This window comes from Osmerus mordax, chromosome 18 (assembly GCF_038355195.1).
Source record: "Osmerus mordax isolate fOsmMor3 chromosome 18, fOsmMor3.pri, whole genome shotgun sequence".
Taxonomy (NCBI): domain Eukaryota; kingdom Metazoa; phylum Chordata; class Actinopteri; order Osmeriformes; family Osmeridae; genus Osmerus; species Osmerus mordax.
In genome coordinates, this window is record NC_090067.1 from 10,082,695 (window position 1) to 10,094,718 (window position 12,024).

At 40.1% G+C, this 12,024-nt stretch overlaps 1 protein-coding gene across 5 annotated transcripts; it reads left to right on the forward strand.

Moving 5' to 3' along the window:
* Positions 1–41: 41 nt before the first annotated feature.
* On the forward strand, positions 42–10,818 carry si:dkey-240h12.4 (death-associated protein kinase 2). 5 transcript variants are annotated; one of them, XM_067256217.1, is made up of 13 exons: positions 370–696; positions 938–1,169; positions 2,744–2,915; positions 3,020–3,241; positions 3,583–3,721; positions 5,594–5,723; positions 6,773–6,821; positions 7,348–7,374; positions 7,820–7,972; positions 8,251–8,296; positions 8,893–8,982; positions 9,639–9,725; positions 9,800–10,818. In XM_067256217.1, the coding sequence occupies exons 3-13, from the start codon at positions 2,854–2,856 to the stop codon at positions 9,878–9,880; spliced, it is 1,086 nt and encodes a 361-aa protein (XP_067112318.1). In that variant the 5' UTR covers positions 370–696; positions 938–1,169; positions 2,744–2,853; the 3' UTR covers positions 9,881–10,818. The 5 variants fall into 5 exon arrangements, with proteins under 5 accessions (XP_067112319.1, XP_067112320.1, XP_067112322.1 ...); XM_067256218.1 differs by lacking the exons at positions 370–696; positions 938–1,169 and adding an exon at positions 42–117; XM_067256219.1 differs by lacking the exons at positions 370–696; positions 938–1,169 and adding an exon at positions 180–297.
* Positions 10,819–12,024: the final 1,206 nt, after the last annotated feature.

The following is a 12,024-nucleotide window of genomic DNA, read 5'->3' on the forward strand; positions in this document are numbered from 1 at the left end:
TAGAGGTTCAGCATTGTTATTCGGTTTAAAACAACCGCGCACGATTGTGGATCTCGGATGGACAAGCACGAATCGTGACGTCCCTGTGATCAGCGAGGCGGACAGTTTCGAAAGCAGGTGAGCTGTGCCTATTATTGTTGCGAATTCAATTAGAATCGCCTACACAAGTGTTAAGACGCAGTTGGTGGTATATTTACAATGACAACAAAATATCTAGGATTGGCTATAATGTGAATAGCATCGTGGATATGTCGCAATCGACACATTTTTATTTCCAATTCTGAGGAAGGTGATTCAGTAAGCTGAACATTTTGTCGACATGAAATTGCATGTCCTGCTAAACATCCATGCATGCCATTGGTTTGTGTGCGGGAGTGCGTGTGTGTGTGAGAGAGAGAAAGAGAGAGAGAGTGAATTATTGAGTCAATGAGAGAGAGAGAGTTTTGGGGGATCTGTCAATTCTGTTAATTCGGACAGATTCACAGTTTATTAGGAACGTATACGCTATTTAGAGATAGCTGAATGTTGTAGCCCTTGCAGTCCCAAAGTGATACTGGAATGCTGGCATGGTGACGAGGATCCCAACCGACGTGAGCTCTCTGTAGTGTCCCCAGTGGGCTTGACTCAGATGACCCCACAGACCCTTGTAACTGATGTATTCTGCTTATGTTGGAAAAGAATACTTAAAATGTTTAAGTAAGTAATTTTTGCCATTGTTAAAAGTGGTCAGCAGGCTATAGCATTCTAAACTCACGCAACGATTAAACATTATTATGACATAATTTTGTGATGGCCAGTCTGAATTGAAGGAGTAAGCGTATTTTTTTGTTGCCCATTTAGAGGCGTGTACAGCGTGTACGCACTTATGTGAAAGTTACTTCAGTAGCCTATTTAACTTCCAAAGTTGCCAAAGTAAACCGTTTCCTCAAAATCATAGTTTCATGTTGGATGAAGTAAGCAAGGCGTCTGTTGATGTACCTCGCTCTCACGACCACGCGGAAATTGGGGTGGGTCAGGGAAGCAAAAACCTTTCCGCATTCCACGTCCAACTTTAAAAGTTTGCTGGGAGCAGGTCACGGACACGGCGGGTAGTGCTGCGTAGCCTGTAGATGACCACTGCAGAGAGCTAGAATGCGACAGACGAAAGGTGGTTGTTGGAATCTTTTTCGGTAGGTGTTCATTTGTTGTGTTTCTATTGTCGCCTACCATTTCACTGACCACAATGTTGCACACATGATTTCTTAATCTTAAAAAATAAGAATGCAGTTGCAGTTTGCATGTAGGCTACTGTATGACATGTCAATGTATAGGCTACTCACTCACACTCACGCACACACACTGAAACTTATGAGCATGCATAAAACATTGATTTAAAAAAAAAAATCCCTTCAATTTGGTCATTTCCCACTGCGCAATAAATATATAGCTATTCGCATGATTCCAGTCACATTCCCGCAAATTCCCATGGACATACCTATTGTGAATATTCCCGAAACTATGCAAGTATATATACCACAATAGCCCTATACCACAATATTCCAGGTTGGCTACCTGTGTGTTCCTCTAGTGGCTTGTGTTTGCCTTTCAATCTTGTTTTGTCACATTCCTTTTCCCAAGAGGAAAATGTCAAGACATGTCACTGTTATTTATGTTTCCTCATATCATTTTGGGGTTAGGGTGCTCATCAACTCTTGAGCTGTTCACATATCACAGTTTTATTCTTTGGGGAAGGGGTATTGTTGAAGTTTCAATGGTGCAGGCTGTTGAATTGATGTATTTGTTCTCAGGCTGTTGACTAACTGGTGTTGGGGTGGGAGGCTGGAAGTTGGATTTTGTAGAATGTGATGTGGGTGAAGCAGGGAGGGGACTGGAAGAAAACACCATCTGGGAAACAGACCTAGTGGGACAAAGGGAGGAGATGTGGTTGCTGTGATACAGCACTTTGACACACAAGGGTCAGATGACAACGTTTGTTGACGGAGTCAGTAAAAGCCAGATGCATAGTGTGAAATGTAAAGGATTTATGCGGGTTTTCTTTGCTGTCATTCATTCAAAGACAATGGGAACTTACTTGATTTCCAATGGGCTGCTCTCACTCCCTGACTCCCTCACTCACTGACTCACTCACTCCCTCACTCACTGACTAACTCACTCACTCACTCACTCACTCACTCTGACCCCCTGTGACCTCTCTCCTTTGTCTCTCTTTTATAATTTGACATGGTTGACTCTGACATGCTGCCTCTCTCTTCTTTCTCTCGTTTACTCCCTCTCCAACAACATATCCTACCACAGTATTTTAAATGACGGATGTTGATGGAAGATGATCCCTCTCTTCTCTCATCCTCTGTGTTTGGATAATTAGGAGTAAATTAACGCAGATACAGCACATTACCTCCCAGCAATTACTGTAACATCTTGTCAAAAGTCATTATAAATTTCCCACGTTTCTTTTTTTTAAAGGGCCTCATTATGTAACAGCGCCAAATCGGCCAATCTGACACAGTTGCTGACGTACTTTGACTCAAGAGGGTCTCTGTAGGGTTATAGAACTGTATTTGAAGATGCTTGTTTTTCACACTGTTGAGTAAGTGGATGAGTAACACTCTGTGAACTTCACGCACTGTTCTATTTAGCTCTCACTGCAAATACAGTCTCTTGTTGTTGAGCCTTTGTGTTTGTTATTACAGTTCTATAATACCCTGCAAACAATAAGGAAGTATTTCTCTCTTTTTTATTTCAGGTCCCAGTTTGATGCGGACTGTGTGTATTACACTATGCAGCATTACTTTAAATAAGACACTCACTAACCAATCGTGGGTCCAGTAGGTGAGAGAAGCAAAGGAGAGCACCATGGCTGTCTTTAAGACTGAAAACGTGGAAGATCTCTATGAGATTGGAGAAGTACTTGGATGGTAATTCAGGCACTTGTCACACTCCAGCATTGACCTTGAGTACATCATCAGGCTTTAGAGCGAATTTAAATGCTGTCCATCCTTTGCGTCTCATTGTACCCTAGTGGTCACTTCGGTCAGGTGCGGTCTGTGCGTGAGCGGGCCACTGATACCTATTGGGCCGGAAAGTTCCTGAAGATCCGTAAGAGTCCCTGCAGCCGTCTGGGTATGGACAGGAAGAGCGTGGAAAAGGAGGTTGAGATCCTCCAGGCCTTGCAGCACAGCAACATCATGGCCCTGAGGGACGTGTTCGAGAGCCGCGCAGAGGTGGTGCTCATCCTGGAACTGTGAGTAGAGAGAGGGAGTGTGGTCAAGGATTTGTGATGACATATGAGGAAAGGAGGAGGAGTGACAGGAAGGGGTGTTAACTGTCTGGTAAGGGACAACAAAAAGTTGAAAGGGAGGTATTATTACCTGAATGTTAGGAATGATTACAGTAAAAAAAAGTATCACACAGGCATTGTATGTTAGAATTGACTTACAGAGTTACATTACAAATCCCTAGGATAGAAGATGATGGTCTATAATGAAAATGAGATGTACAGAGCAGTAGTAGCAAACTACCGGTAGTAGTAGTAAACTGATCAAGGTTGTAACTATCCTGTTTTTCTGCTGGTTCCTGTTTCAGTATTAATGGTGGAGAGTTATTTGACTTCATTGCGGAAAAGGAGAATCTCACTGAGAGTGATGCCATTCAGTTCATGAAGCAGATTCTGGAGGGCGTGGGATACATGCACAGCAAAAACATCGGTCATTTTGACCTCAAGGTAACAAGGGAAGGCAACCATGGTGACCAAACTGTCTATTGTGCTTTCAACCCCTCTAATCTCACTGACCAAGTTTATGCCAGACACAATGGAAAGTTAGATCCCTCTCTTAAGTTTAAGAAAAGATAACCTTTTACTGCCTAAGCCAACATTCCAAACATTCCATATGCTGTTGAAATATGATATTCATATTAATATGCAAATTTTATGAATTTTCATATTAAATCATACACCTGAACTGTTGACACCATATTGAAGAACAGAACTAGGGGATTTTTATGATGTGAATAAATATATGATTACTTAAGGCAAATCATATTTTATCAAGGTGATTTCAGGCAGCCATTTTTTACAAAAACTTCTCCATCCACCATACCTCATCAGACAACTTCATTTTTAACCACTTTAATTACAAGATGGAGGAAAACTTTGAGCAGGTGGAATATCCACACATCTGTGGGCAATGTGGAACAGAAGACAGATTAGAAATATCATATTTTGATTAAAAGTTATGACCATTCTAGTGACTACATGGAAACACGTGGAAACATGGGGGAAACCTACATTTCTCTGCCCCAAAAGTAGCTAGCGCTATGGCTGGATACTCCTCTCGATAACTAAAAAACGTTGGAGTTTCTTCCACAATCGACCGAATTGGCCAAACAAGGCATGTACATTTAGCTTACAGTGTATATAATCTAGCTAGTTAATGTTGTTTTTCTAAGTTTTTTAGAAATCTGCTCAAATCGAGGCTAAACAGTGCTACTAACGTCATTACTGCCTGTCCTGCCGGACACGGCAGAACGCGAGTTTTTTTCTGGAAAAAACTCGCATGACTCCCACAAACAAATTCTTCGTATGTAAAAAGTTTCGACTTTTAATTGACAATATTGACAACACATATTAATAAACTTGTCTTTACTCAGAATATCGTCTCAGATTTCAATTCGAAGCTGTAAATCTAACACTGTAGGCAATCTCCCATGGTCTCCGCTCTGGCTCCGCCTCGAAAAACAATGGCTGCCGTTGCAGACGATACATTTATTTTCCCCTCCCAGTAACCCCTTAACCAATGATATGTACTTTGAGCTTAACTTGTCATGAGTATCTGGCAGTTTTCAGAAATAAAATCGGTGATTGGACGGCAAAGATATTAAGGCGGGTCTTATGGGTCTTTTTCGACCCATATTTGAATGGGCCGGCTAGATGGGAATTACATTCATAACATTACTTGTCTACATACAGCAGATACATTATCTCACTTTAAATCCCTCACCTTTTAACCCTTTCATCAAAATCTCACTAAACTGGCAATTTCAGCTCTCCTTCCAGAAGACTCTGACCCGGATACTTTTTATGTATGCAGACTTGCTGCTTTCCTTATGATATGACACTTCTCATTGTGGGGATTGTATTCTGTGAGTGTAACTTATACAGATGAGCAGAATTACGCTATGCAACTCTTAATTTAATCCAAATAAAACATTAGAGATTAAGGGGGGTCAGATGCCTGAGCGGTTAGGGAGGCGGGCTATTGATCAGAAGGTTGTTGGTTCGATTCCCAGCCATGCAAAATGATGTTGTGTCCTTGGGCAAGGCACTTCACCGTACTTGCCTCGGGCAGAATGTCCCTGTACTTACTGTAAGTCGCTCTGGATAAGCGCGTTTGCTAAATGTAAATGTAAGTCACACTGTGAAAAGTGACTTACAGTCAGTACAAGATAAATAAGTAAAAAAAAACATTCAGATAGAATAACAAGAAATGCATTGGATGAACAACAGAATTGCAATCCTTTTCCCCCACTGTTATCATGTGTTGTGAGTGACCATATGGTCAAATAAACCTCTCCATGTTTTCTTTTCTTCAACCAGCCGGAAAATATCATGCTGTCCGACAAGATGGCCCCACACCCTGACATAAAGATAATTGACTTTGGACTGGCCCACCACTTTATGCCAGGGGAGGAGTACAAGAGCATGAGTGGCACCCCTCAGTATATTCGTGAGTAGTATGGTCCTTTAAATACAATTGCTGTGTCTAAAATTCATAGATCGTACTACGTACATTATCTTTACATTGCCTGTTACAGCTTTATATGTCATCTTGATTCCTACAGGGTCACCTTTTAGTAAAAATGTGCAATACGCTAAAGCTAGTGATCATCAGTCACATTTTAGAGTTATTTCCTCTTTGCAGTATTATAACCTTAGTGTTCTATGAGTTGACTACATAATTCAGTGTATGAACAGGGTAGTACTGTTTAGTGTCACTGTTGTGCTCTTTGTGGAAGTGAAATGACGTGTAGGTCCTGACGTTTCCATGGAGACAGTGAAAGTTATGTAGAAAGTGCCATGTCATGATCTCCGTTTAAATTTCTTACAAGTGGAAAAAGGAAGTGTTTGGCTGTATAGGTTGGCAGGCAATTGTCATTTTTTTCTTAGTCACTGACAACCTGGTGTCAGACTGGTCCATTCAAATTAGCATTTGAGGTTAAACTATCTACAAATAGTAAACATGCTCAAGGCTTTGCTCTGTTTCTATAAATTTTTAAGTATAAAACTAAATCAATCACATCCAACCTAATCGATACAAAGAATCAGCCTTCATATTGAGAAGCTCTCAAACACTCATTTTAAATTATGTTTAAAATGCATGTTTTATTTTTTTACTACACAAACAAACATGGAAAAATGCAGTATGCCAATAGTTAAGAATGTTATCTCAAAGTCAAACCAGTCAGCTGGTTTGACTGTAGGTGCAGGCACTACATCCTAAAATGGAGGTCATTACTTTAGAATGTACTTTCACATTTGATATCTGCACACATGTGAATGTCCGTTCTTATGCTTTGTTGAGTTAACATAGAGGGTTATGGAATATTATGCGTTTAGGAGGTATTCAAATATAACGTAGTGATAAGCTTAACAAATCTGGTTTTACTGCTTACGTACGTGCTTACGTTTTACTAATGTTTGTGTTTGACTTCAGCACACTTCAACACTTTACTCTCCTCATGGAACACACTGCCCCCCCCCCTTCCTCTTTCACAGCCCCTGAGGTTATCAACTATGACCCTCTGAACACAGCTTTAGACATGTGGTGAGTGTACACGTGCACACACTCACAGATTTCTATATGAAAGCACAGACTATACATCCTGAAATTACATATAGCAACTGCTGCTCTGGTCCACACTCCTGTAATGCCATAACATAACATAAACCCTCTCAATTCCTACTAAGTGCTATCTGGCTAACATGAACAATGTTCCTTCTCTGTTTCACAATTGCCAGTAAACCTTCACCTGAGCTACTTTCAGGCTTGTGTGAGCATGTTCTTTTCTTGCCCTACAGACACAGCTCCTTATCCATGTTTGAGGTTGTCTGTTTATGGTGTTCCCAATGACATCATACTCTTGACATACAAACATAGAGATAAGACACAGCAATGGTTCTTCATTGTTGTCTACTTTTGAGTTAATCAACTACACTGTTTAAAATAAAAACACATTAAGGAACAGATTTGTATTATCTTTTTGAGACAAATAAATTGTTCCAAAAACATACATAACCATATCCATACAATCATGTTAAGTTCATTTTTTCTCTATTTGTGTATTTCACAGGAGCATTGGAGTGATAACCTACATTGTGTAAGTGAAAAAAAGGTTTCCTAATTATATTCTGTATCATAAACGAGGCACAGGGGACTCCATGTCACCACACACCAGTCATCAGCCAGTGGACTCCCCGGTGGCTGATGTGTTAGGGTTAGGGAATCGGGCTAGTAATCAGAAGGTTGCTGGTTCGATTCCCCGGTCGTGAAAAATGATGTTGTGTCCTTGGGCAAGGCACTTCACCCTACTTGCCTCGGGGGAATGTCCCTGTACTTACTGTAAGTCGCTCTGGATAAGAGCGTCTACAAAATGACTAAGTGTAAATTAAGACTCATTAGCTCTTCTAAAGTAAACAAACCATTTACTTACAGTGCAAGTCCACAAGAGTCAAGCTTTTAGGCTAGTCCTCACCGGAGCGCCATCTAGAGTATAGTGGGTATACTGACGCTGACCCAATGTCTGTAACTTTGTTTTTCTTTAGCCTGAGTGGTACATCTCCGTTCCAAGGAGACACTGATGAAGAGACACTGAAGAACATCATAGCCATGAACTATGATTTCCATGACCGCCATTTCACAACCACCAGCCCAATGGCCAAAGATTTCATCCAGAAGCTTCTCGTGAAAGAGCAAAGGTAAATTATGAAAGCCAACTACTCCATTAAGATGGCTTTTTTTTTTTCATTTGTCAGTTGGCATCTTGCTTTCAGTATATATGCTTGTTTGTTTACCTGTCTGCTTCTAAGAATTGGGCTATTTGTGTTTTATTTTTGTATCTATTTGTTCTGCTTTAAGAACCATCCTTGTTTCTATCTCTTGAGTTGATTCTGTCTCTGACCAAGTTTATCAGATTGTCTTACTGTCTGTCTGTCTGTCTCTGTCTGTGTCTCTGTTTGTCTCTCTGTTTCTGCAGTGAGAGAATGACAGCTGAAGAGAGTCTGCTTCATCCCTGGATCAAGGTAAGAATCTGTCTCGTGGTTCTGGAGAGTCTATTTTATTGTAATATACTGTTTGTGGTGAAGTTCTTGGCCTTAACCAATCACACTCCTCATGGCATGATTCAGACTGCCAATATTGCATCTCACAATGAAACCATACTGTTCAACCATAAATCCCCCCCCCCCCCCCCATCTGGCTGAGCGGTTAGGGCGTTGGGCTATTAATCAGAAGGTTGTTGGTTCGATTCCGGCTGTGCAAAATGATGTTGTGTCCTTGGGCAAGGCACTTCACCCTACTTGCCTCGGGGAGAATGTCCCTGTACTTACTGTAAGTCGCTCTGGATAAGAGCGTCTGCTAAATGACTACATTTAAATGTGATGCTTAGTTTAAGGTTTTAGGCTTGGTTTTTGTCCATGATTGTTCATCGTTTGTGTATCATTGTATTACTATTGTAAAACGTCCTTGAGCTCTGGAAAGGCTCTATATAAATCAAAAATCCTATTATTCGAGATGGGGACTTGGTATGTAACCATAGATACAGTTCCCCCAGACTCCTCCATTTGTGTCTTGATCTATTTTCATCTTGGCCTCTTATTTATTTTTCTTGTATTTTTAGCCACTCACACGAACACAGGTGGCTAACAGAAACCGTTCTTCTATCAACATAAAAAACTTCAAAAGGTTCAATGCCAAGAGGAAGTGGAAAGTGAGTATGAATGGAATCCTATACGTTTGTATCTGTAAATAATGTTATATTGCAATATTAAATAAAAGGATTATCCTCGTTGCCATGGATACAAAAAACTATTCATTACATTGGCATTTATTTTTGCCTGTGTTGCATCCTTGGGGGATGAGTGAAAGAAAAAACAAATACCAGAGGACACCACAAGGCCTTAGCTGCAAGGCCTTCTGAAGTCTCTTACTAAATATTTGTTTTCACCAGTCAGCTGCATTCACATGATAAACTGGCATAAATGACTGTTAGGATAAAGACAAATATGTTTACAATTAACATGGAGAATGTCAGAAACCAGATGACTAAGTAGCAGTGTGTTTGCAGGCAGTGACCATGCTCAAATGACCACATGTTTATCATGTATAATGACAATGAATTCATTCATGTGCAATTACCTTTTTTCTTGCCTTCTTCTGTAAGAATTCTGCCACTAGATTGTCATGTTTATCATTGTACATTCTTATCCAGTATATTTCTCTCCAATGGGTTATTCTTTCCTATAAAATGTTGCCTATTAAACTGTTATCTTTCCATGGCTGATTTATTCTCTCATCCTCTGCTCACTATCTCTCTCTGTTTTCCCCCTTTCCCCATTCTCTGTTTCGCTGTATCCCTCCATTTAGATGTCCTATAATATGGTGTCCATGTGCAACCACCTGAGTCGGCTGAAGTTAGTGCATAAGAAAGGCACATTGGGTGATGAAGATTTGGTAAGCCAGAGATTGAGGAATGTGTCCATACACAATAGGAATAGGTCTAATTCCTGATGTTCCTCTTCCTTCAGAGACAGTGTGAGAGTGACCAGGAGGACACTGAGACCAAACCAGCCTCTCTTATTCGTCGTAGACTCAGCAGCAATTCATAGATCTAACCAGAAGGGGGCGACCAAGTACTACAGATTTTATTTTTGCCTTCACATGCAGTGACACAGCCCAAACATATTTGCCCTCCCCTTACTCCTTTAGGCCTAGAGGGTAAGACACAGACTGACAGAAGTTTTGATTACACCAGAAGGAATTTGAATTCCTCAGCCAAAAGTAGAATTTTCCACAACATGATATTCTACTCAACGTGATATTCCTCTAAAAGACTCACTCTCCTTGAAACTGTTTAACGCACACACACAAAAATAATTGTTGCACTCATACATTTCTTCAGATGCATAAATGGCAGTGGTTATCCAACATAGAACTAAGAAACGCAAGACAAGTGGTGACTTGTTGAGTTGAGAGAGAAAAGGACACATAGTTTAACTTTGATGTGTTGAGAAAGAGGGACACTGAGCATTGCTTTTTCCTAGACCTTAGCTCTATATTATTGTGGTTTAGTGCATGTTTTATGGTTTTGGAGTTGTAAAGGTCAACTGATAGCTGGAGCAACAATATTGTTATTATGGTAAAGTTACTCATTTGAGGATGTGCTGTACAGGATTGATTGCATCTCAAAGGTTTAGGAAAAACCTTGAGTATATGCTGTGTTCACCTCTCATGAGGATTCAAATGCAAATCTTATAATTTAGTAGATCTTAGTCTTCCATATGTTTTAAATTAACGTTCCAATTAAAACATTAAACTTATCAACTATAACTTTGCTGTTACTATAATATTTTATAAAAAGAAAAAAGCTACTGCCATATCATATATTAATTATCCTGATGTAATAAACATGTTTAGTAAATGCTATCATACTGTACATGCATGATGAATCAGCCTTAATTTTCTGTGAGAACATATATTTTTCTTACGTGTTTCTTGAGGAAGTTTGAATTCGTTTTATTTGTTACAATAAACATGTATCATACCAGTGTAGTGTGTAGGCTTACTTACTTTTAAAGATTATTGTTACCAAGTTCAACTATCTTATCATATGGAATCAATATTACCTTTAAAGGTTTCTGTAATTTGTACTGTAAACTGTAATTGGAAAGAGATAGGTATGGCAAAATCATGTTTTATGGGCTATAATTAAATTACATCTGTTGGCAAATCGTTTGTCCCAACACGGCACTTTTTTTAAATTTAATTTGTGCCATAATGATTTATAAATCATGGCGATCAAAATAAGAGGCCAAATGTTGAAAAGATAAAGCAATCTCCTACATGTTGTTGGACTCTTCCTATGGTATGTGCACAGGTGCGTCTTAATAGCACTTGAGGCCCCTGGGCTATGGACTTTATTTTTCATTTTTTAAGGCCCCCCACACGCTAATCGCACAATCGCACGAGTTGCTTGTATTGTTATTTACATTCCGTTGCACGGTTTAGGCTGAAATTCAGTTTTTGTGGCAAAAAGTGCAGTGTCAACGAAGGGAACTCAGTGCTAGCCTACGTCACAACGTCAGCACACGTTAGCAACGACGCATGGATACAACGTGCATTGATGTTGCACAGCAAGTATCGTATCGTGCCGTGGTGTACTAGCAGCATTGTACATTTAAGCAATTCAAGACTTGCATGTACAGTAAGTAATGTCACAATAAATTATGTATTTAAAATCAAGCTTGTGTTGTGCGTCGCTGTATTCAATGCCACAGCCTAAACTTTATGTCAAAAGAAACGTTTTAAATTTCTGGCGCATTCAAACAATCCCCTCAGTGAAGTTTGGCTAGCAACAGCAGCTAGGCTAGCTTGCTCGTAGCACAATTCAACTTCTCCACGCAGGGCTCTAGACTGAGACCAAAAAGTCGCGTTTGAGGGCATATTTTCAGTTAGCAGATGGTACCGTTTGAATCGCGATTCCATCTGAAAAATACTGCCGGTGACAACGTTGTTAGAATAGCTTGTCTCAAAGGGGGTTCATCTTGTTTCATATTAAATGGACCCATCTGCAACCGACGCAAGCAAGCACACCCTAATTGTACCCTCTCTAGTTTTTGTTAAATTTTGTTACATTTTGTTTAGATAAGGGGGAGGGGGGGGCTCCCCTGCCTCCACATACACCACCAGATGCCACTGTAGAGCAGAGTAATGACACCGCGAATACGGACGTTTATCATCATTATTATTTTGT